Source organism: Culex quinquefasciatus, chromosome 3 (assembly GCF_015732765.1).
Source record: "Culex quinquefasciatus strain JHB chromosome 3, VPISU_Cqui_1.0_pri_paternal, whole genome shotgun sequence".
NCBI classification, from domain to species: domain Eukaryota; kingdom Metazoa; phylum Arthropoda; class Insecta; order Diptera; family Culicidae; genus Culex; species Culex quinquefasciatus.
Genome location: NC_051863.1, coordinates 123547854 through 123573950, shown reverse-complemented (window position 1 = coordinate 123573950; position 26097 = coordinate 123547854). Strand labels below are relative to the sequence as shown.

At 38.7% G+C, this 26097-nt stretch overlaps 2 protein-coding genes across 2 annotated transcripts in view; both read right to left on the bottom strand.

Annotated features, from left to right (window-relative positions):
- Positions 1-1561: 1561 nt before the first annotated feature.
- Positions 1562-3260, bottom strand: LOC6037615 (protein odr-4 homolog). Its single transcript, XM_001847454.2, is given in 4 exon segments — positions 1562-2225; positions 2288-2473; positions 2476-2943; positions 3004-3260. Coding segments are annotated over 4 exon segments (1317 nt in total). The 5' UTR covers positions 3100-3260; the 3' UTR covers positions 1562-1658.
- A 2428-nt stretch (positions 3261-5688) lies between these two features.
- The window catches only part of LOC6037616, a 101505-nt gene continuing 81096 nt past the window's right edge, over positions 5689-26097 (bottom strand). Inside the window, exons 3-6 of the mRNA XM_038263143.1 lie at positions 8219-8697; positions 7229-8152; positions 6696-7170; positions 5689-6636 (exon numbers count right to left, since the gene is read on the bottom strand). Of these exons, the coding sequence (XP_038119071.1) occupies positions 5980-6636; positions 6696-7170; positions 7229-8152; positions 8219-8697 (2535 nt within the window). The 3' untranslated portion in view covers positions 5689-5979. The remainder of the gene's footprint in view (positions 6637-6695; positions 7171-7228; positions 8153-8218; positions 8698-26097) is intronic.

Here is a 26097-nt window from a genome sequence, read left to right as displayed (position 1 = left end):
TGGTGTTTTTTTATCATTTCAGGCTGACATTTGGCAACTGTGATGACTAATCGGTGAAACTGAAGAATCATTTCAAAAGTTTTACAATTCAGCTGTAAATATATTTTAATATCTACATATCAAGCAAAACAATGTAAAGGGGCCAATGTGAGTTTGTAAACAAAGATTTTATCTTGCTCAGGTCTGAGGAGTGAGCGGGATACACTCTTTGTTTACAAACTTACATTGCATTTTTTGGGCTGTACCGTACGTGAAAAATGTTCGCTACGTGCTTCGAGATTTTAACCAATCAGAAGGTAGGTCAAAAATAGTGTCTAAGGTGGTAAATGGTGTCTTTCACTACAGTCCCGTCAATGATGGTTCTGAATTCAGGGTCCAGAAATAGTAAATTGAAATGAAAATATAATCACTATATGTAAAATGCTTCTACAAACAACACAGAGAAAATCTCTTTTTGATTGAAACATTCTGAATCAAGATTTGAATGTTTTTCTAAAACAAACATGGCTGCCAAATCACACCTCAATATTCCTATAATTGATCGCAGTGGTATTATGGCTCGACAAAAAAAATGGCCGATTGGGTATGATTCCTTCCAGAGCCGTAAGTACAAGCATTAGCCCTAAAAAACCAAATTATTCATGTAATATAAACACAGCCAAGGAAAATGCAACACACACGGAAGGAAAATGACAGCAAGCAGAAAGCGATATTTTGACAGCGACACCAACGGATTGCCACAATTAAAAACATCCGTTGCAATATTTTACACAAGGGTGGAATCGAGCTCAAACGTCTGTTGTCTGTGATATAAACTAGGCTGCCTAGAACAGCCTCTGAAAATACACCTCTGCTCTGCTTTGTAGGCCAAAAATAGGGACAAATACCATTTCTTAACAGTATTCATGAAATATCACAAATATCAATTGGAGGGATTTTGTAGTTTTTATAACATCAGAAAATATCATTAAAATAACCGTGGTTTGCTAAGGAAGCTTTCTTTTATTAAGTAACGCAGTAAGGGGAAAGGGTGTAGATGACTGTTACCCGGGCAGACGGTAATAACAAATACTGTTAAAATAACAGAAAGTGTTATGGAATCTTCTAGGAAAATCAATTTTTGCATAAGGACTTAATAGCAGTTTTTGTTATCATAACAAAATTTGTTATTGGCTGAAAGCCAAATCAACTTTGGAATAACATTTTTTGTTATTGAAGACTACCTCCAAAAAGTAAACAAAGATTTATTCGAAGAATAACTTAAAATGTTATTACTCTGTTATTACAATAACAATCCAGCAACAAAAAAATCATAGCGACGAATAACAAATCTTGTTATAAATAACATAAAATGTTATTGGCCTAGAATTTCCAAATATAAAAAAAATGCTATCCCCAAGTCTGCTCGGGTACGCTTAATGTAAATTATTAATTTATATGGGAAGTGTATTGTGTTAAAAAGAAGGGAAGGGGGTCTGAAAATACCAAATCTTTCCTAGCTTTTATTTTTATTGTTTTATTCATATGCTGTAGGATTTCTGACGAAAAACAACAAAAATTATTAAAATAGTGTATATGAACATTTATTGACGTAATCCATGTTACAAAAAATTGTAAAGGAAACATATAACGCGACAACCCCCGTCCCGCCCCGCAAACTACTTCGTAAGCAAAAACACCACAATGGCAACAATCAGCACCGCGATCGCTCCCACAGCTCCCAGCAGGACCGTACTGGGCCGTTCAACTTCCTTCCGTTTCTTACCTCCGGCTCCATCCGCCGAGCCGCACTCTTTCGCATCGTGTCGTTCCTCCTCCTTAACTTCGGCCACAATCTCCACCGCCGCGTTCAGTTCCTTCGGGGTGAAGCTGAGATCTAGCGTTTCCTGGATCTGCGGAATGGCCGTTGCTTTGCCCTCCTCCCGGAACAGATACTCACTGAAGAGGATCTGGTTCGATTTGGCCCGGATCGGGAAGTAGATTCGACGCGGAAGCTCGTTCAACATGATCGTATCCGGGATGGAGTTTTCCGCTTGAACTAGCGAGTCGCAGTGAATTTGGATGCGAGACATCAGGGAACGAACGATGTCGGCTTTGATGAACGATTCCGCTTCGGCGAAGGTGGTTTTCGGGTGAACGAAGCACTTGGAGCTGATGATGCCGTCGAATTTCATGGTTCCGGTGAAGGTTTCCAGCTTGCACGTGGTGATGTCAGTCGTGGAGGACTAAAATGACAGAATGACTGGTTTGAAACATTGTTGACAGGGTTTGACAGAGTTTTACTTACCGATGGAGCGTAAATGTGAACCACAAAAGGATCATCTTTCTTCGCCTTCAAAACACTCTCCACCAACTCCTTCCCATCGGCCGGTTCTCCGTCGAAAAACACCACACTCTGCTCGAGCTGTTTCTTCACCACTTCAACGCATTCCGTCAAGTTATCCTCCGTTTCGTACTGTTCAGAACCCTTTTCCGCAGTGCAAACACGTCATCCGTCTCGTAGAATGTGCTCATCACGTGCCAGCTTGTGGCACGGTCCTGGAACTTCCAGTCACATGGTTTCAGTCCGTCCGACTTGGGTGATATCGATTTGCAGCCAAACACGTTGCTGCTCGATGAGTAGAAGAACACCAGCTTATCTCCCCCGTCCAGCTCATCACAATTCCCGTGCAGCAAGCCGTTGGAAGCGAATGTATGCCGTATGTCCACCAGGATGGTTTTCACCTTCCCAACAAGAACCGGATCTTCAAAGACGCTTTTCGGATTGATAACGAATATCCCCAGCACGTAGAACCCACCCGGCAGAACCCTGGTTTCAATCAGCGCATGCTGGGAAACCTGTTTGCTATCGACGTCCAGCAAACCATTCTTCCCCTGATCCGCACCGCAGTCATCCTTGATCTTATTCAGATGAACAACGTAATCTTTTCCATGACTCGAAGGCTACAATCAACAAAGTCATATTAATTAAAAGAGCAAACGAAATCACCCAAGCACACTAACCTGACCAATCAGCAGCCCCACACTGGTGCCCTGTCGTTTGGCAAGACTCTTCAGATACTCCTCCAAATAGGCCTCGCAAATCACCGAACGTCCCATTTCGTCGAAACTTCCCTCGTGCCAACTTCTAAAATCCACCTACAAGCAAAAGATCCTTTAAAGCAGCACCAAAATGGAAAGTAAAACGAAATCGTTGTCTTCGACGTCGGCGACGAGTTGCATTTCACTCTTATTTACGTGTCAATGTTTTCATTCGGCAGACTTTGACAGCAGCTACGATGACAGTTTGTGTTTTTATTATGCCATGTTTTTGTTTACGTTCGCTTTGCTGGAACGAGACGGAACGATTGCCACAGTTGATACTTGGGAGACATCTGGTGGTAGGTGCTGCAACTTGTGGGGAAAGTTTTTTGAATGGAACAGTTCTCTGGAAATTAATTTTCAAATTTGGTAATTTATCAGCGGCCGCCATAAACAAATCATCGTGATCGTGCTATCTTGGCGCATGTCTGTTTCCAGTCAAATTGAGTTAAGAACGTCATACTGAGCGGATTCACTCATTCAAATGGAACTGCATTCGAATGAGTGAACCCAAATTCGCTAATTGGGACGACTGACAGCTGTCAAAAACTCGTCTGTATTTTACAGACTTTTCGATCCCAAAAATCCCTAAAATCTGTATAAACAGATTTTTATAAAATGGTTATATTTGCAGATACAGATAAAATACAGATTTATTTTCAAGAAAATACAGATCTCCAACAAAATAATCTGGCAAAGTTGCGTTCGAATTGGTGAGCATTCTAATTAGCGGACATTCGAAGTAGCGAAGTTCAAAATAACGAATGCGCTTTGTATTCAGAAGCTTTCAATTAATCTGTGTTTCAATGCCTCACGTTTTGACCTTCACAGATTCCCAAAATTCGGTTTCAATTCTATTTATTTAAAAAAAAACCGTAAAAAAAAATCATGCAATGTTGTCACTCTTCTACAAGTTGTTCAAATCTGATCATTCTTTCTTGACATAACGTGCAAATTCGACAACTTGCGCAAGGCAATTTCAGTCAAGTCAAGTCAGACAAATTAAACCCAACATCGGAACAATGCACAGATTGGTCAACCAAACAAAAAGTGTTTGTTATTGTTTACATTGCATGCTCATGGCATTGTTTTTATGTTTTCTCGAAACGTCATAAAGTGACAAAATGAGATTTTTCCATATTCTTAAAAAAACAGAATATGAAAAAACGCTATCAATGAAGAGTTTTGTGAGTAAGACATCAATTAAAGTAGAATCAAAACCGAGACAAAACCGCTAACAAGTAGCGATTTAAAATGCAGCTGACAACCGCAAATAACATTCCAAACGAGCGCATATCCAAATCCTCACTTTTTTCGTGAAATAAGATTTCAGATTCGGATTAAGCGGCGAATATCTCGGCTCTAGAGTGTCGAAATTGCATTTTCTCTGAGAGAAAAATGTTCGTGGTGAAATTTCCTACAGGCTGGGAAAAATTCGTTGACCCAAATAAGCATTCCTTAAAAAGTATCGAAAAAAGGCGTTTTTTCGACATAAATCCGCCTGGAAGAAGCCAAAAACTTCAATTTTGGTTTAATTATTAGCATATCTTGATCATTGTAAAAAAACCCTCCATAAAATGACAAAATGAACCTTATTAAAACATTTTATGTATTGATTCCAATCGATTATCGAAAATTTGTTCAATCAAGTGACTAGTACTATAGTACTAGTATATAGAAGGGGTGCGAGAAAGTGTTTCATTATTCCTAACATTATAATATATAATTTCTAGATTACTTTTTCAAATGTCCTATCAACATAGGAAACTCATAGCGCATAGGACATTTTGAAAAAAGTACTCTAGGAAAGCACCTTGAATTCCTCAACATAACCTCAAAATGGGACATGGTATTGTACATACATACTTGATAATGGATATCTATTGAAGTTTTAAAAACAGGGTGATGACCTCGGAAATGACCGTAAAGACATCTTTGACGTTGTAGGGCTTTGGTGTCTTCAGCAAAGTTGTAGGAGATAAATAGAATCTAAGAATTCGCCAATTTCTCAACCCTTAAACCTAGCGAGATTTATTGAGCCATTTTAATTTTGATTTTGACCCACCTCCGTCGTAGCAAAATTTCCATACATATTTTAAAAATTTAGTATGGAGCGTAGCAAGGCCTTCGACCTCCTTTTCCTTAACTGCGTTACCGTCATCTGGGGTGAATCGGGGCTACAGTCTGAATAGGGACAGCAGTGTTAAAATCACTTAGCAGTACTATAGTAAGTACTATAGTACTTGTTGGTCTGAGTCTGTTCTATCTAAAACCTACCAGAAAAATCAAAATTTTGTGCTCTAACATGGTTACACATATCTGCCGATGACAACAAGTGTCTTGAGCTTTCATTCAAGAGTTTTATCAGTCATATCAATGTGTGGTTGCCGAGATAACGCAGTTTAAAATCGCGAAAGAGACCAAACTTAGAGGTGATGCCAAAAAGGGAGGGGTCGAGGAAGCGGTGGTCTGATTTGCATGAATTTCGGGATTTTTTCATGTTTTGAAAGCATGAATAGTCCCACCAAATAAGAGTTATGAGTGCTGATCCGTTTGAGATGATATAACCCATATAATTAACAGCAAAGCAATAAAATGTAAAAATCATTTTTTTACTTAATTATCACTTTATTTATTCGTAAAAAGTACTATACACAGTAATCGTAATAAATAACGTTTATCCAGATCGTGTTTGCTTGTTTCCCTTATTCTTCGAACTAACTCAAAAGCTCTATAGTCAATAAATATGAAATTGTAAGATGATTTGTCTCTCCCTAGAAGCTCCTATTTATACATAAAAATTCACTGAAATCGTCTCACTTTTTCGCTCAAGCCATTCCTCTCTCACATTCACGCGCGTTACTGTTCTTAAGCTCTAATTAAACTGTAAATCTGTATTCACGTCCGACAGTTGCCATCGCAGTTTATCACCGACCAAATCCAGTCCACGTAGTTGGGCAGCTTGGTGTAGATGCCAAACTTGTTCTTTTTGCCACATCCATCGCCAAAGCTGGTAATCCCAAAGATCGTCCACGGGCTGCTGACCTTGGTGGTGTCCCGACAGAGCAGAGGCCCGCCGGAATCCCCCGCGCACGTGTCTACCCGACCGCGCTTGTGTCCGGCGCAGAACATGTTCTTCGTGATGGTGTAATCGTGGTACACGGCCCGGCACTTGTCGTTGGTGATGATCGGCACTTCCGCCTCGTGTAGCACGTCCGTTCCGGCGTCATCGCTGTGGCGCTTTTTGCCCCAGCCGATGATGGTGCAGGTGTGGCCCGTGGGCAACGTTTGGAACCGTTCCGGCAGACAGGCATAGCCCACGAAGGCGGACCGCTCGACGTCACGCGGCAGCCGGAGCAACGCCACGTCGTTGTCGACCGTCTTTTTGTCGTACCGGGGGTGCTTAATACTGAAATCGATGCGGAACTCAATCTCCGACCCGTCCGGCTGCTGCAGGTGATGTTCGCCGAGGCGGGCGAACAGCCGCTTCCGGACGCAATGGGCAGCGGTTAGGATCCAGCGTGGAGCCACCAGAGTTCCGCCGCAGAAGGCTTCCTGAAAGGGGGAATGTTGATATTAGTTTAAGACATCGATTTATGTTTCTTTCTCCTTACCTTGAACCTGTTCAAAATGGCAACCTGCCAAGGCCACTGCCCCCTTTTGGAGGTCTTGCCTCCGATTATCCGCAGCATGTTGTAAAGATACTTTTTCGGCTTATTCCGCACCATCGGAAGTCCACAGTTCAGCTCCTGGGGCATGTACTCCGGCTGCAGGAAGCTTCTCCGACCACCCCCTCCAAACGATTGAATCGCATTCTCCTGATCGGCATCGCTGCGACTACGAGCCGACTGAGAGTGTTCCAAACGGTGATGATTTCTGGCAGGTTTGGAGGGTTTCGGTGGAGCTACCGTCGTGGTTGTCGTCGTAGTTGATGTCGTTGCGGGAGTTGTGGGATTCTTGCTGTTGCTGTTGGTGTTGGTTTGGTACAGCTGGTTACCGATCCATTCCTCACAGAAGCTCCCCTCCGTGTAGCAGTACGCGACCTCACGGATGATGTCGTTCCCGCACATGGTCGGGACTTTGCAGCGCCTTAGGAAGATGACAAATGGTTACTAAAATTAATATTTATTGATGTGAAAATACTCACTTAAACCTCCTCGTGGTGCACTTGGCCGTACACTTGGACCACCGACTCCACTTCGAGTACGGGTTGTCCACCTTGCGTGGCATTTCAAACACCGCCTTCTCGCGGGCCTTTTTCTGAGTCGCCGCCACTCCCAGCTTCAGCATGCTACCGCCAGGATACTTCTTCCCGTCGGGACTGAGTTCCACAGTCCCGTTGATTGCATCTTCTTCGGACGAGTTCTGGCCGGAGTCCTCAGTGGAATCTTCCAGAAAGTTGCTGATCTCCCGTTTGGCGTGGTGAGGATTGTTCGTGGAAGGCTCCACCGTTGGGAAGGACTCCATCAGCTGGTTGAACTGCGTAGACATACGCTCCGTTGAGTTTGTAGCTTGTTCCCCGATCAAGAACTCACTGATCGGTCGCAACCGATCAAAGTCCTGAATGTCGTCCCGTCGGTTGGCGAACCCCGTTCCATCCCTGTACAGATGGTCGTAATAGTCTTCAAAGTAATCCATCAACCTGGACGGCTTTCGCTTCACCACCGCTGTGTGAGGTCTTCTTTGGAATTTCTGCACCGTGTTGAATCGCTGCTCGTAGTGCGGACTCGGACCGAAGATCTTCTTGTCGTCAAAGTCGTCCAGCACGACCTTGAGCGGTTTGCGCTGGTTTTGAAGCCGTTGTTCGGTTGGACGTTCCGTATACCTGACAGGCTCGTCGTAGTCGTCGTTATACGTGGGTCGATGGTTCGACGGGACGACTCCCTCCTTCCGGTGGTACACGATGTGGGGACGTTTCCGCTTCCGCTTTGGCTTTTTCTTGATGATCACGTACTCGGTGTCATCCTCGTCGAAGTATTCGTCCTCGTCGTCGTAGTCCTCGACGATGATTCGTTTCTTCTTCTTTTTCGAGTGACGGTCGTAGTCAGTCGGGATTGAGAGAGGTGCGCAGCTGAAAATAGAAAAAAAGGGGTTGAAGAAAATATTTTTTTATTTTTATGAATTCAAAACCACCCACAATCTATAATGACACTGCCGCTCCTCGATGTGCACGTGAAAGCCGCATTTGGACCGCACGATGCAGTACCGCTCGCGCCGTTTCCGGCAAAAGACGTCGCACGTGCTCCAGTCCGAGTACGCCGTATAAAACTTGGGATGTAACGTCGGCGGCCGCACCTTCGGATGTCCGTGCTGGGGGTACTTGTACGTGATCTTGCGGGACTTGTGATAGCCACGGTCCACGTCGTCGATCCGATCGATCGAGTAGCTCCGGTGGACGTTGATGTCGGAGCGGTCAATTTTGGTTCCGTTGAACTCCAGCGAGGAGTTAACGCCGCTGCCGTAGTTGCTGGTATTTCGGCGGGGTAACACGATGTGGGGTGGCCGGTACTGGTGAGGGAGGGACACCTGATGATGCGGTGGAAGGGGTGGAATGGCCATCAGGTTGCCCAGCGTTTTGATCGCGGGTGTTGCTGAGGCGGTTGGAATGTGGAGTAGCTGGAAATAGAGAAGAAATTATTTTATTAATTCTTGCCTTATTGACGTGAGTATAAGACTACAGCCGATCGAAAAAAGACAAATTGGAAAGCAGACAATCGATGAACAACTTCCTATGATCTCGTATTATACTCCGGTATCGCCATCAATCGATAGCTATCGTCAATGCATCTCCATTGATCGTTCAGCAATACAATAGCGCATTGATGAACTTAGCAGAGAAAAAAAAATCAATTTGTTTTTATCTGACGATTACGAAACCACATCGATTCAGACTAGTGATAGCTTAGACAGATCGCTTTTACCTGTGCAGTTAGTTGGAATTGAATTCATCCATCAGACAAGGTCAAATGAGTTGATTGATCTTGTGTGGTTAGACGGGAGTTGATCTTAGTTCAAAACGATCATCAGTATAATCCACATCACGCAACAGTGACTACTTTCACTCTTCCTCAATATCTCACACGTGACATCTCGTACCTCAACAGGTCATAATTTACCCAAGCCGCGTTGCAAGATCTCGATCCGCGTCTCCTCAAGGGTCTAAAACTGTCACAAATGAGATGCGGAAAGTGAACTGCACTTCCGATGTAACTTTTACCGCACAAACTCACTTGCAAAAAGTGTTCCCATCGATCGCTGGAAGCACCTCGTACGGTACGGTACCGGCTGTCCGCCATCTTTCCAGTTGATTGATTCAGTGCTAATCTACATCAGGGTGCATTTTTAGCAGTGAAGCACTGCCTGCGGGTCCGAGGAAAGCAGTCGCCCGCGTGATCGTGAGGTGCATTTTGGCACTGATTTGCATGAGCTTCGCCGTAGGTGCAACACTTTATGCGGTTTTTAACGCTTTGGAGCAGTTCTCTGGTAGCTGACGACAAAATAATTTACAAAGTCTATGGTTTTTTTTTTAATTTCTATAAGTAAGGGTTTCAAATGCATTCCAAAAATAAATTCGATTATTTTTCAATGGTAAGTTTAAAAAATCTTAGATTTAGCGAAAACAATATTGCATAATATTAAAGGGTAATTCTCTACCAACTCACACGAAATCGGGAAAAGTTGCCCGAACCCCTCTTTGATTTGCGTGAAACTTTGTTTTAAAGGGAAAACTTTTGTCCCCATTTTTTGATATCGCGTGACGAAGGGGCGGTATGGCCTCTTTCATTTTTTAACATGCGAAAAAAGAGATGTTTTTCAATAATTTGCAGTCTTCAACAGTGATGAGATAGAAATTTGGTGTGAAAAGGACTTTTATGTGAAATTAGACGCCCGATTTGATGGCGTTCTCAGAATTCCGAAAAACGTATTTTTCATCGAAAAAAAAAACACTATTTTTTTTTTATTCTCCCATTTTCCGTTACTTGACTGTAAATTTTTTTGGAACATGTCATTTTAAGGGAAATTTAATGTTCTTTACGAATCTACATTAACCCAGAAGGGTTATTTTTTCATTTAGAACAAAAATTTCTATTTTGAAATGTAGTGTTTTTTTTTTTACTTTGCAGGGTTATTTTTTAAAGTGTAAATGTTCAACCAAGTTGTATACCTGACAATAACATAAAAATTGATATCCATACATAAAAGGTTTGCTTATAAAAATCACGAGTAAATGCGGTTTTTTAAAAAAAAGTTTTGAAAAAAAATTGTGTTTCTCTTTGTTTCGTCGTCCGTGTCTGTCGCGGGTGACGATGAACGACCATGATCGACGACGATCAACGTTTTCAAAACTTTTTTTTCGTAAAATCACGATAACTCGTAATTTTTATAAGCAAACCCCTTGTGAACTTTTTTTTGCGATTGTCTGATCTACACTTTTGTAGAACATCGTTACATTCTAAAAAATTACCCTGCAAAGTTAGAAAAAACACGAAATTTTAAAATGAAAAGTTTTGTTCTAAATGAAAAAATAACTCTTCTGGGTTAATGTGGATTCGTGAAGAACATTAAATTTCCGTTTAAATGGCATGTTCCTAAAAAATTACAGTCGAGTAACGGAAACGGAATTTTTGAAACTTTTTTAGTGTTTTTCTCAATGAAAAATACGTTTTTTCGGAATTCTGAGTACGTCATCAAATCGGGCGTACATTTTTTCATAAAATTCCCTGTGACACCAAATTTCTATCTCATCACCGTTTCAGGCTGCAAATTATTGAAAAACACCTCTTTTTTCGCATGCTCAATAATGAAAGAGGTCGTACCGCTCATCCGTCACGAGATATCAAAAACGGACCTCGGATTCGTGATCAGGGACAAAAGTTACCCCTTAGGACAAAGTTTCACGCAAATCGAAGATGGTCGGGGCAACTTTTCCCGGTTTCGTATGAGTTGGTAGAGAATTGCCCCCATACAGTTATGGGGGACTAGTCATACAAAATGAGTATGTAAATATATGAAATTCTGAATTTTGAGAAGAGATTTTCTGATCGATTTGGTGTCGTCGGCTTAGTTCTAGGTTATGATTATGACTTGAAGTTTAATATCCAAAATACGTGTTTTTTTAATATGTTCCAGAGAACCGTCTCAAAAACTGATGTCCCTATTCAGACTGTAGTCCCGATTCAGTGCAGTTGACTAAAAAAGTAAGCTATAGTGCGTTTTTTTGGAAAATATCGAAATCTGGACAAAAAAGTGCCTTAAAATTATTTTTCTCGTTCGTTCTCAACTTATATCCATCTTTGAGTATTTATTTTTGATGTATTTCCGTATTCTTTTGCCTTTTAACCATTACGCTATTACGCCATTACGAAAAAGATGTCATAATGAATTCAAATCGATGAAAACTAATTTCTCTAAGTGTCACCTAGTTAGCCAACTGACTGTTGATCCAATTTTCTTTGTTAGAATTGCGAAATTTGTCTGATCTTTTCAATAAAAAAATTTCAAAATTTTCAAATCAAGCTTAACGGATCACATCAACCAGAGCTTTATGCATTGGGATTTGGGTAATTCTCCGCCAACTCACACAGCAGTTGCCCCGACCCCTCTTCGATTTGCGTGAAACTTTGTCCTAAGGGGTAACTTTTGTCCCTGATCACGAATCCGAGGTCCGTTTTTTGATATCTCGTGACGGAGGGGCGGTACGACCCCTTCCATTTTTGCACATGCGAAAAAAGAGGTGTTTTTCAATAATTTGCAGCCTGAAACGGTGATGAGATAGAAATTTGTTGTCAAAGGGACTTTTATGTAAAATTAGACGCCCGATTTGATGGCGTAATCAGAATTCGAAAAACGTATTTTCATCGAAAAACACTAAAAAGTTTTAAAATTCTCCCATTTTCCGTTACTCGACTGTAAAATTTTGGAACATGTCATTTTATGGGAAATTTAATGTACTTTTCGAATCTACATTGTCCCAGAAGGGTCATTTTTCATTTAGAACAAAATTTTTCATTTTAAAATTTCGTGTTTTTCTAACTTTGCAGGGTTATTTTTAGAGTGTAACAATGTTCTACAAAGTTGTAGAGCAGACAATTACAAAATTTTGATATATATACATAAGGGTTTGCTTATAAACATCACAAGTTATCACGATTTTACGAAAAAAGTTTTAAAAAGTTGGTCGTCATCGATCATGGCCGTTCATGGTCACCCGCGACAGACACGGACGACGAAACAAAGAGAAACGCAAAAAGTAACTTTTTCAAAACTTTTTTTCGTAAAATCGCGATAACTTGTGATGTTTATAAGCAAACCCCTTATGTCTATATATCAAATTTTTGTAATTGTCTGCTCTACAACTTTGTAGAACATTGTTACACTCTAAAAAATAACCCTGCAAAGTTAGAAAAAACACGAAATTTTAAAATGAAAAATTTTGTTCTAAATGAAAAAATGACCCTTCTGGGACAATGTAGATTCCAAAAGTACATTAAATTTCCCATAAAATGACATGTTCCAAAATTTTTTACAGTCGAGTAACGGAAAATGGGAGAATTTTTAAAACTTTTTTATTGTTTTTTTCGATGAAAAATACGTTTTTTCGGAATTCTGAGTACGTCATCCAATCGGGCGTCTAATTTTACATAAAAGTCCCTTTGATGCCAAATTTCTATCTCATCACCGTTTCAGGCTGCAAATTATTGAAAAACACCTCTTTTTTCGCATGTTCAAAAATGGAAGGGGTCGTACCGCCCCTCCGTCACGAGATATCAAAAAACGGACCTCGGATTCGTGATCAGGGACAAAAGTTACCCCTTAGGACAAAGTTTCACGCAAATCGAAGAGGGGTCGGGGCAACTTTTCCCGATTTCGTGTGAGTTGGTAGAGAATTACCCATTTACTAAACTAACTTTTTATTACTTAGACAACTCGATATAAATTTAGATACCTTCCCTAAACTACTGTATACAACATTATTTACAGCATAGTTTGACTATTTTTACAATCCGATTTTTGCAGGATTAGGTTCGTAAGTTTGACAATTTTGGCACAATAAGACAAAAACTTCTTTGGTTCCTAACTTTCGAAAAGGTAAAAAAAAAGATAATTTTCTCATTTCATAATTGTCTTTTTTTCATATTATAGATCAAATTACACGATTTTTGAATAGTACAGATTAAAAGTGTGAAGATTTTATAGGACTAAGTTCAACTAAGGCCGCTGCAAATATTTTTCAAAGTTTATGTCCCTCGGCTCTGACCAAAGTCGAGGGGGGGTGGGAGGGGGGGGGGCAAACAAAATTGAAATTACAAGCCTAGGTTTCAACATTTGGATGAAACAAGTGTTTTAAAATGCTTTTTACAGGCGTACAGTTGCTTTCCAATCATTAGTTTTGAAAATATCGAGGTATTGACGGAATTTTTATTTTCCGTTTTTACATTGGTATTTCATGAAAATTTAAATTGTTTTCAAAGGAGTTCAAACACGCTAAATATGATTATAAACGTGGGAAAATGCATTTTAACTGGTTTTCAGTTGGTTAAACTTTAAATTTCATTAAAATTTTGAAGTTTTTCGAAAAAATATTTTTTTTGCCCAATGATTTTTGAGGCCAACATTGAAGGGGGGGGGGCGACATAAACTTTGAAAAATATTTGCAACGGCCTAACTATACGAGCTCTTTTGAAAAAACTTTAGATAACATAGATAAAAAGTTATAATTATGTTTAAAAGTCTTGAATATTTCAAATTTGAAGGCTACGTGGTTCATGCACGATCCCTTAAAATGAACTCATTGACAATTCTTCTCAGTCTTGAAACCCTTTTTTTCAAATTTTGTTAGTTAAAAAGTGAAAGTTTCATTCGATTAGAGTTTTGCTGTGAATTACAAAAAAATCACAAAATTCGGTATTTTTTTAAATACTCGAATTTTCAAAATTTCAATACAATGCAAAAAACCAAAACAAACCGAAATGACCGAAAGGTTAATGAATGCAAAAACATGTTCAATAAATAAAAAATCTTTTTTCAAATTTTTATTTTATTTCAAGTCATAATTGAAGAAATACGATAAGTAAGCATTGTGAATAAAGTTTAGTAACTTTCATGTTTATATTACATCAGGAAAAACATATGCATTGGTGATCCCCTCGTAATTTTCGCTCAGCCCAGTTAGCGAGCATCGATCGAGTATCGTATTTTTTTACCCAAAATACGGGTTTTTATAAAAAAAATATAATTTGGAAAAAAGACGGAAATGATTTGCGTTGTTTGGGGGCCATCCATAAACCACGTGAACACCATAAAGGGGAAAAGGGTTTTGTGACTGTCCAATGTCCATGTTCCTTACAATAAAGATATTTTGGAATGGACAATTGTTCACAAGAGTAATCTATTAAACAACTTATTGGCAAATATTGGAAATGATTTAATTTGAGTTTCTTTTTTGTAAAAAACATATTTGAGAATTTTATTCTAAAACTTCCGTAGCAGTGAAAATTTATAAAATTTCATATTGATTTTTTTTAAAATAGGGATTATAACGAAAAAGGACGAAAACCACTGCTCTAGGAAAACACGCTTGCGAGAATGACAATATCTTAAAAGATAAAACATTTACCCTTGAAAATAGCAATTTTCAGAGAATTACATTTCGTCTTCACCCGTATCCCATGGTTCATAGCCTCACATTCCGGGGCTCATTTGGTGGTCCCAAGCGCACAGGTTGGTGACCGGCAATAGATTTACATCGAGGCACGTCGTTCGTCGGAATACTTTTGATCCGCGCGGGCCTATCTACCGTCTGCAATCCAGGTCTTGACACGTACCACGATCCACATTACCGAAGCTAATTACGTCGAACCGAGCCAGAGGCCTGCATCCCAGCCGTGGCAAGGCTCTCAATTTGTTATCTTAATGGGTCGTTCACGAGCAATTCTAATAAAGGTCAAACGGCAGGGGTCGCCCCCACCCCCTCTTCGGAGGGGGTGCAGTCTAACGTAGAATAATTGCATTTTCCAACCCCAAACGACTTCACGGTCGTGACGAAACTTGCCAATTTGAATAATCCGACGGGGAGTACCATGGGAAATGCATTACGAAATGCACCTCTTCGGTGGTGTCCGGGCACGCCACAGTGATAAATCGTTGGCATTTCAATTAAATATGATTTTTGGTGCGATAAGCGCCCGCTAAGTGACTGTTTTGGGATGCGTTGATGGATGTTATTTACATTTTTGTTTTGGGAGATTTACTAAGTGTGATGCATAACTAAAAGAGGTGTGATCAGATTGATATTAGTGTTAGGGGTCGTGCATAAACCACGTGGCCTTTTTTTGGAGAAATTTTGACCCCCTCCCCCTCATGGTTTTTCGTGGTTTCACGCCAAACCCCCCCCCCCCCCTATATGGCCACGTGGCTTTTTCCTCCCAGGTGAAAAATCTTTAAAAAAACAAAATAAGTATAGATTTCAAAAATGTTTATCCACAAATGATGTACCGTCAGTGGTGGTGACTTTTGGTCAAAAACGATATGACTGTTGTTATTTTAATACAATAAAAACATTTCAAATTATATCGAAATAAATTTTGTTGGGGAATGCTCCTGAATTTACCAACATTTTCTCAGAATATGGCTAGTATAATCACACCGTTCATAAATTCCAATCGTTTTAAAATTAACTCAAACTCACCCTTTAGAGAGGGTGACATTGGGTCAAACAGAAAACAACACCATTAAAACCAATTTAATAATATACAAAAAAAACTGAAATTCACTTAAAAGTGTGAAAAAAGTATGATATCACAAAGTTTAAGGTAAATAATAACAGTATAACAATTTATTGAAATGGTACAGAAAGTAAAAAATACTCTCAACAAAACAAGCAACTTAGTAAAACATATGTATTCAAAATTATGGAATTGCAGTGCAATTAATTGCATCCAGAATAAATGTGCTTTAAGATTTAAAGCTATTTTGATATATAAACAGCATTCATGATTTAATTTAAATGCGCTTTAAAATATTTTCTTAAAATCGAAATTAATTAAATAGAAAAGTTTTGTTTCAGGAAAAAAATAATTTCATTTTATTTTAAGGAAAATATCTAGTTATGAAAGCTCCTAGTTAATATTTATTTTATTCCAAACATTCATAAAAATCCAAACTAAAGCAACTTTTCTTTTTAATTAAGCATGATTGTTTCCAATGATTCAGTGTGTCCAAAAAAGTCGAGCTGTTTAATTTTTTTCTCCATACAAGAATCAGAGACAGGGGCAAACATTCAATATTACGACCTTTTGAAATGTTAGTATTATTTTTTTTTGAAAATATTGATTTCGAAAAGATCGGAAAATTTCACGAAAGTTTTATTCATAAACATTGAAAATCGCACCATTAGTTGCTGAGATATCGACAGAAGAAAATTATGGGTTGTTTGAGTAGTAAACATCCATTTTTCTGTTTTAAAATCTTTGCATGGCAATATCTTAGCAACAAGGCAACAAAGAATTTTCTCAGCATTTCAAAAATATTTTTTTAAATTAATAACTGCAACTAATTTTAAAAAAAGTTACCTAAAAATAGCTATAACTTGAAAACGGTGCACTTTATGAAAATTTTACTAATGTACTTTTAGATTGCAAATTCGATTTTACATCGAAAAATAAAATTGAAATTAAGTTGCGGTCAATACCTCGATTTTTTTTAATCAGTATTGATTAAAAAATTCATAACTCGAACAACGATATTTTGCCCGTTCTGAAAATTTCTGAAATGTTGGCAAAATTTAAAAAAAATAAAAATAGTATTTTTTGCAAATCATGTTTTAGTGACAAAAAGTGAAATTAAAAATCAGCAAAGTAAATTACCATTTACCATTTTTTTCAGTGTAGTCCTTATCCATACCTACAACTTTGCCGAAGACACCAAATCGATCAAAAATTTCTTAAAAAAGATACAGATTTTTTTAATTTTCATTGCTGCCAAATTTGTATGGAAAACTATATGGACAAACTTATGATGCAAAATGGCTTGGGCACCAAAACAGGTTTCAGACGGATTAAAAAAATCAAAAAAAATTAAAATTTAAGAATAAAGACCGATTATGTATAGAATTGCTCGAAAATCGATTTCGTGTCTTTGGAAAAGTTGTAGACAACGCGCTAAAAATCATTCTTTTAGTCATGGACATCCAAATTGTTTAAGTCTTACTCTTACTTTAAATTGATTTTGCTATCGACTACGTGTTTTGATAAATTTAAAAAAGATTAAGCTAAAATTTATTTATTATTTTACATTTTTTTCAGTTGTTTAAATAGGCAATTATCTACGATTTAAGATTTTTGATCCAACTTTTGGTTGGAGATATTACCTCAAAATAAATACAAAAAAAATAAGTTAATTTTTCAATCTTTTCAATATCTTTGAAATTATTAACACTGGGACGCCCAACGCATGTCCCACGGATGCCAAAGCCTCCCTAAAACGTTGGAACGGTAACTTCAACTCACAGGTTTTCGGGCTTGTCTCCGCGGATTTTCGGGCGATTTTTTTTATTAGAGCAAACAAAAGTTGGAACGACGTTTTTGATCGCATAAATTACAGATTTGATCATATCGAGTTCTGCAAAGTTTAAGGATCATCTAGACATCCTTATAATTCACTCAAAAAAATGGCCCGAGAACCAGCGAGTTGAAAGTACCGTTCCATCTTTTTAATGAATTTTATTTATGTTGATCTTGACGGCATTGTATTGAAATTTATTTCACAAATTGATATTGGCATTTGAAAATTAAGTGACTCTTTAAAACTTAAATTATTTAAATGTGTCTATATATTTGAGTGGTTTTATCTCAAATATGAAGTTGAGGGTATAGTATATTTTCTCAGCTTAAAGAAAAACTAATATTTTAGGAAAGGGCACCTTTGGCCCCTATTTTTTCTTCAAATTAATTGAGAAACAAAAACAATGTTTGCTTGAAGCTCGTTTTTTTCTCTAAAATCTAAAATGTTTGCCCATGTTTCTCTTTGGCTCAATAGATGGTCCCTATTAACATAAAAAAATACCTACAACTTTGACGATGGATAGTAAACGTGTATTTTATGAAATGTTATGTAATATAACAATCCGAATAGTGTAACCCATGAAAAAAGGAATATATTTTATATCAAAATATTCATCAAATTTTTTGGTGAATCTTAAAGTATGTATCATTCGTTTTTTCGTTACTGGTTGTTTTTTAATGTTAGACGTTTCACTTGCAAATGAGGTAGTGAAACTGAAATTTTGCGCGATAATCCTGAAATTGGGGTTTTTAGTTTCTTTGAACTTAAAAAAATATTGCATGAGAGAGGAGATACAAGATATCTTGAGTTTGTTTTAAGTTTCAAAAGGAAATCTTTCGATTAAGATTCTTCGATCACTTATAGGACCAGCTACGGTAATTAGCTAGGATCTGAGATTTTGATTTTTTTTCGCAGAGAATCATTTTTAGACACTTCATTTATAATACATATTTAGTTTTTTGCCTTGTTACGAAAACCTTATAAAATTGTCAGCAATATTTATTTTTTAAGTTGTTCCAAAATAGAACTATCGAAGACTACATCTACTTTCAATGCAAATTTGCAAGCACATTTTTAGCTACTTAATACCATCAACAAAAAAATGTAATTGTGTTTGCATTTTGGTACGCATTTTTTAGGGTATATTAACTTTGGATACTGTCTCTTTATTTTTTAACAGCTTTTAAACTTTTGCAAAACGTAGTTACATGAGTATTAAAAAGTGTACATTCAATTACAGGCTCAAAGTATTGATATATACATAATTCAATATTGAATTGGAAAATATTATGACATTGAAATATAAGTAATAATTTTAAACACAATAATTGTATGGTTTTGAAGTGCAACAAAAATGTATGCATATAAGTAAATTCAAAGCGCGTATTTTTTTGTTTTTTTTTAAGAAAAGATTTTTTTATAAAGGCCACGTGGTCAGCCGTCGACCCCCCCCCCCATGGCTTTTCATGGTTTTTTTCGGTCGGATTTCGGACCCCCTCCCCCCCCTAAGGAGACCACGTGGTTTATGCACGACCCCTTATGAGACGATCACTTTCGCCAGTTATGATGCCATCTTATAGTTAACTTAGTCTGATTATTGGAAAAAATCCAAACTAGTATCGATCATAAGATCATTAAGCTCAAGGTAAAACAAGGTAGGAGCTTGTCCCTCTAATGGAGTCACACTGTATTAGCCATTTTGCTTGCGATAAAGATGCCTCCATCAACCTGATGAATTATCAATCCTGATTACTGCGACATTGATGACCGGTCGGTGTATGGTCTACACCTTAACCAACGTTACACACGGCGAGGTCCATACGTTGGACTTCCAAAGATCGCCGTACTTTATGACGCCCATTAATCTTAACTCCGGTGGCCACCTTCACCCCCCAAGTAACCATCCAGCACTAAAAGAAATCATAAATGAGCTGCTAAACAGCATTCACCAGCTAATCAGTCATAAAACAGCTAAGGTGATTGCAAATTAGCTTTAAAACAACTGCTCTAGTAATAGCCGGAATAGTGCTGATTTGATGCTGCTACTAGCAACACTGCAACAACATATTTCTTCAAACTGGCAACACGATTTTGTTCCGTGTAAGAGCGAAAGAGAGAGCACCAACAAAAAAAATCAAAAATAATGCTTACTCTCTCATGCATTAAACCAAAACAAATCGTTCGGGGAGAAAAATGCAGTCAGCTGAGAATTTTGTTTGACGATTGGAAAAAAAATGTTTGCAATCGAAGCCTTTTCATCATGTTGGTAAGTTTAATTTTATTAATTTTAGATTCAAAACGATAAAAAAAAATACTAGCGTTCTTCTACTACCCTTGCAGTGGCCTCCAGCAGCTGTTTCCTAACGAATACGCAGGAATTTTGGCAAATTGATGCATCTTTAGTGAAACCTGGAACATCCGGCTTCTTGCACTCAAAATGGACATTTCCCGGTTGTCCAGGATAGTGATGAAAAGGGCGATTGAAGGAACCATCTCCGAGATACGGTGGTTCGGTGCGGTGAAAAAGTGAAATTGAACGGTTTAGGCAGTTATGGAGGCTGTGAAATTGTTGTATTGAAATTATAATAAATTATACAGAATCCACAGAGAAATGTCTTTAAAAATACACAGAGAAAACTCCTAGTGACATGGTCAACTGAATTATGTCCATATTAAGTAGAATCCATGCATATAACTGAGCAACAACACTGTTTATGTAGCTCTGATAACAATCCTGGGAAACCATACCTTATACAGCCGTGAGGACACGGTCTCAGGATTCATCGAACAACCTCAACATCCAGCCTAGCATCCGGGATCATATCGACAACAACGCGAGTTCAAGCAAATAATTCAACTTCCCCTCTCAATCAGCTGAGTCGGCAAAGTAGTAAACAACCCAAAAATAGAATTGAGTGAAGCAGAGGAGAGAGAGAGGGAAAGGGACAACAACATTTTTGCCTCTCCAATTTTTTGACATTTTGCAGGGGTGGAGCAACAACAGTAGGGGCTCAGCTGTAAAACAGAAATATAAAGTCCAAAACTAGCTGTAAATCTGCTGTAAAAGCGCATTTGGTGCAGATGTCAAAACAATTTAGCTTTTTGCCGCAGCTGTAAATGCGCTGTTAGTGCTGAACAGTGACTTCATTTAGTGCTGGATGGTTACTTGGGCCATGCTGAAAAGTCGCGCTTTAGCACGACATTAACCAGCTTGGAAGTCGTTGCACATCGAGCCTAATTCAATAAGTCCACGCGATGATCAATAACGTTTGAAATGCTAGAAAATCTCTGGCTTGGCAGAATGTTGCAACCAACCAGCAAACCACTTGGCGTGCGTTTTATTGAGATGAGCTGATGATAAATTTAAATCCAATAAAATCCGATAAATAACTAGCAGGTTGGATTTCCAGTTTTGGATCTCGCGAACGTCGGGGAGAAACGTTGCCGGGTTATTTATGAGTGCCTGGAATCAATCATTGCTCGGGTCTAGCGGTTTGTTTCTAGGTAGAATCTGTAGACTTTTGCCGTGAATCTGTGCGCGAGATTGAGATTTTGAGCACGTTGCGCGATAATTAGATTACGCTTTATGGACTAGTTTGGTGAGATGAGATGGAAATAAAAGTTAATTAAATGTTTATGGTTCTAGAACAGTTAACGCTGTGGGACGTTAATTGGGTGAGTTGTGGTGAGATTTTCTTTTTCGATTTGCATTTCATGATGATAATATTAATTTCAAGAAATCGTTCATCAAAGCTTCTACTTCTGGGATGCCAGCCCTCGCACGTCTTCTTCTGACGTAGACATTGCGGCACTGCGCAGGTAAATAATCACCACCTGGTTGTCATTTTTCACCTGCCCATGAATGGTCAAATCCTCTCGCGTGACTCGAGCATCGATCTTCGGTGGTGGTGTCTTCTTCGCAACCAAAACCAATAGTCCGAAAGAAGTGCGAGCCTGAACGGAGCCCACCGCCAACGCCCTATTATTTTGTTTGTTGTCAAGAAGGTGTTCACCGCGGACGCAGAATTGGCCAACCAATGAAAGCGAGAGTCCGGAATGGGAAGCACGGGCTGTGCGCGCAGTTGAACGGATTTGATTGTGGGACTTGCCAAACAAACTGGAGATCTTACAGAGCTAGCAAGTTAGGGTGGTTAGGGTGGATCGGCACCAGATATAGAACACAAAAAAGGATGAAATTCGGGTAAAGTCACTCGAGAATAAGTTTTTTTTATAGAGTAGCTAACTATTTGCTTTCCGAAAAATCGTCCAACTCCAAGCGAAACTAACTTGGGGACACCGTGAAGATTTTCCCTTGTTCCCTTAAAAAAGTGGAGCATCAACACTTCCCGTCTTCCGAATCCCTTTCCTTGTTCCTGGTGCGCGGTGGAGATGGGAGCGGCTGGCAATGGACGGCTGTCATGGTGGTGAGAATCTGGTTCAGGTGGAATTGGTTTTATTCCCAATTATCAATTTCTAGGCAACTTGGGCTTAGACAATCATCACTTAACATGGCGAAATCCAGTCTGCAATCCGCTAAAATCACCGTTTCCTACACCCAAAAGAAAAATATATCTCAAAATCTGCAACATTGGATTTGCTGGATTTTATAACATTTTTTGCTGCAAGCCCGAAGATCATTTTTGCCCGCTTGTAAAAATTTCAGCGATCTGCAGTTATCACCAACACATATAATGCTGGCCTGTCCATGAGCAACACTCCAAAGAGAAGCATATGTTGGTGCTCTTTCACTCACTTTTCATCAAGCGTCCATGGCGTGGTGGTAGCGTGTCGGATCAACAACCAAAAAGTTGATGGTTCAATCCTCGTGCTGCTAAGTGTTTCTTTTTTGTGAAATACAACCAAAAAGCCATCGGTAATGTCGATAATTGTCGGTAACGGGCAAAAATGTCATACTCCTGTATCGCAAAAAATGCATGAGGACAGATTTCATGCAGATTCTGATATACTTTCACGCCGCCATGCATCACAATCATGCGACTGCCAGTTGGGTGTAGCGAAGCGAGTAGCTAACTATTTAGAATTTTGAATTTCACGTCCCTGTTAGGTAAGAGATCTGGACCACAGGCAATGCAATACCATTTTCAAACTGAGAGTGGACATTTACAATCCAATATTTTATTCATAATTCAACATTCGTAACTTAATCAAACTAAATCTCGAATATGTCTTTAACACTTTTGAAGATATGAAAAAGAATAAAATTTTGAAATATAAAGATTACAATACATTACAGAGTTTTTTGCAAAGCACTTTGTCATGTTGATCATGTGTAACATAACCACATGTTTTTTTTCTTTTTAAAGAGGTTTCATCAATTCCTTAGTAAGTTACTGCACAAATTGAGGAAGCTTGATATTTCATTTTAATCGAAACTATACAATCAAAAAATCTAGTTTTATTTTTAGTATTGAATCATTATAGAGCCTTTAGAAAAAAATCCTGTTTTCGCGATTTTTACCGCTAAAATAAAATCTCTAGGAAATGAGCCATTTTTTAAACTCTACACCCAACCGGCGGTCGCATGATTTTGATGCATGGCAGCATGAAAGTATATCAGAATCTGCATGAAAACTGTCCTCATGCATTTTTTTGCGATACAGGAGTATGACATTTTTGCCCGTTACCGACAATTATCGACATTACCGACGGCAGATTGATTGTATTGCAGAAAAAAAAACCTTAACAGAACGAGGATTGAACCATCAACTTCTAGGTTGCTGATCCGACACGCTACCACCGCGCCATGGACGCTTGATGAATGGTGAGGGACAGAGCGCGAACATAATATTCTCTCTAGATTGTTGCTCGGGGACGCGCCAGCATTCTATGTGTTGGTGAGAACTGCAGATCGCTGACGTGTTTACACGCGGGCAAAAATGATCTATGGGCTTGCTGCAAAAAATGTAATAAAATATAACATTTTCTGCAGTAAATTCACTGTTGCAGATTTTGAGATATATTTTTCGTTTGGGTGTAGTTTACTGTGTTTAGATTTTTTTGGGCGCCTTCCGTATGCCCAAAGAAGCTATCTTGTATCATCAGTTTGTCCATACAAATTTGACAATTGTCCATACAAAAATGGAAATTCAATAAAAAAGTTTATTTGTACGGAAAATTTTATGGAAAAATTGATGATGTAGGATTACTGGGCATGGTTCATACAACAAATTTGCGAGATTAAAAAATGCACAACAAATATGGTCGGGCATGCGATTTTTGTTGTGCATTTTTTTGCACAGCTCGCACAGCAAAGTAAGTAAAGTAAATCTTTCCCAGTTCCTGAGGGGAACACCCTTGAAGAGTATCGGGGCCGGCATTTACAAAGCGGATTCAGTGGCTTCTTTCTCAACTTAATGTTAACATTCCATAGGTCGCCTCCCTAAGGTGTCGTGATAAGGTCCAGTTTGTGACGATACACTACCTTCCCTTTACTAAGCAATCGAATCCAGAAGGGAAAAAGATCACCAGTTGTGTTGGTCCGAGCCGGGATTTGATCCCCGATCTACCGCTTACGAGGCGGAAGCGTTACCACTAGGCTACGTGGCTCGCACAGCAAAGCTTCTATGTATTTTTTTATGTACATTAAATTTCATCCATTGATGTCCTGTTTCCAAGATATGCATTTAGCAAAATTGTTTTTTAAATACAAATTTGGGGACTGTCTTTTACATTTGAAGTATCGTCAAATAAGGTGAATTCGGACTGCAGTCTGAATAGTGTTTTTTGAGTACTTGAAGTTTGAATTTTGTTGTTTTGTGACTGTTCCAGTCTTTGACTCTCGTGAGAAATATTTCTCTCTCTCTCTCTCTCTCTCTCTCTCTCTCTCTCTCTCTCTCTCGAGTACTCGTCGCAAGATCCGAGCTGCCGAGAGCAACTCTCCGATTGTTCGTGCTATCCTCCGGTTCGCGAGAGGCAAGAGCGAAAGCCCGATTGAGAAGGTGAGCACGAGCGAGGAGAGGAGAGGAATAGAAGTTCACTTGCTCGTTCGCGAGTGAGCAAAACTTTTCTTCTTATCGCTCGAATTCCAACACTGGACTGTTCTATCCGGAAATTATCACAAATATTCAAATATTTTGCAGTAGCAAGGCTAAAACAGATGTCCCAATTCTAACCGTGTGTTCGGATTCGCCCAAGATAACGGTAAAAAAATTGTGTATATTTGGAAGGAGTAAAATTTGAAGTTGTAAAATTAACACAATTTAGATTGAAAAAGTTGCTTCAACTGAAAAGGTGATAAATTTACCAATTTTAAGAGGAATAATTAAACATTTTCTAACAATGAAGTTGTACCCATTCCCATACGTAATGTTACCATGATTTTTTTTTACTGTATTACTTGTATGTGGGTAATTCTCCGCCAACTCACACAGCAGTTGCCCTGACTCCAAGGCTGTTTATCATAGGTACTCGCGATCCTGGTTTGCATTAGTGTGAGTGCATCACTCCGTGCCACAAAAACCCAAACAAAAACAAACGAACATTTGACCGTACCAGGAAAATCAAAATATGAACAAAGTCAGCTTCCATCGGAGTGCCTGAGTCAGAGATAGCGAATTTGACAACCGCAAAACCACACACTCAATCGCGAGTCGAGTACCTTAGGTAGAAAGCCATGCCCCGATCCCTCTACGATTTTCTTGAAACTTTGCTCTAAGAGGTAATTTTGGTCACGAATCACGAATCCATTAGTCGATATCTCGTAATGGAGGGCTGGTACGACCCCTTTTGTTTTTTTCTGGATTTTTACATCCAAAATAAAAATGTATATGGGTAATTCTCTACCAACTCACACGAAATCGGAAAAAGTTGCCCCGACCCCTCTTCGATTTGCGTGAAACTTTGTCCTAAGGGGTAACTTTTGTCCCTGATCACGAATCCGAGGTCCGTTTTGATATCTCGTGACGGAGGGCGGTACGACCTTCCATTTTTGAACATGCGAAAAAGAGGTGTTTTTCAATAATTTGCAGCCTGAAACGGTGATGAGATAGAAATTTGTGTCAAGGACTTTAATGTAAAATTAGACGCCCGATTTGATGACGTACTCAGAATTCCGAAAAACGTATTTTCATCGAAAAAAATAAAAGTTTTAAAATTCTCCCATTTTCCGTTACTCGACTGTAAAAATTTTGGAACGTGTCATTTTATGGGAAATTTAATGTACTTTTCGAATCTACATTGTCCCAGAAGGGTCATTTTTCATTTAGAACAAAATTTTTCATTTTAAAATTTCGTGTTTTTCTAACTTTGCAGGGTTATTTTTAGAGTGTAACAATGTTCTGCAAAGTTGTAGAGCAGACAATTACAAAAATTTGATATATAGACATAAGGGTTTGCTTATAAACATCACAAGTTATCGCGATTTTACGAAAAAAAGTTTTGAAAAAGTTACTTTTTGCGTTTCTCTTTGTTTCGTCGTCCGTGTCTGTCGCGGGT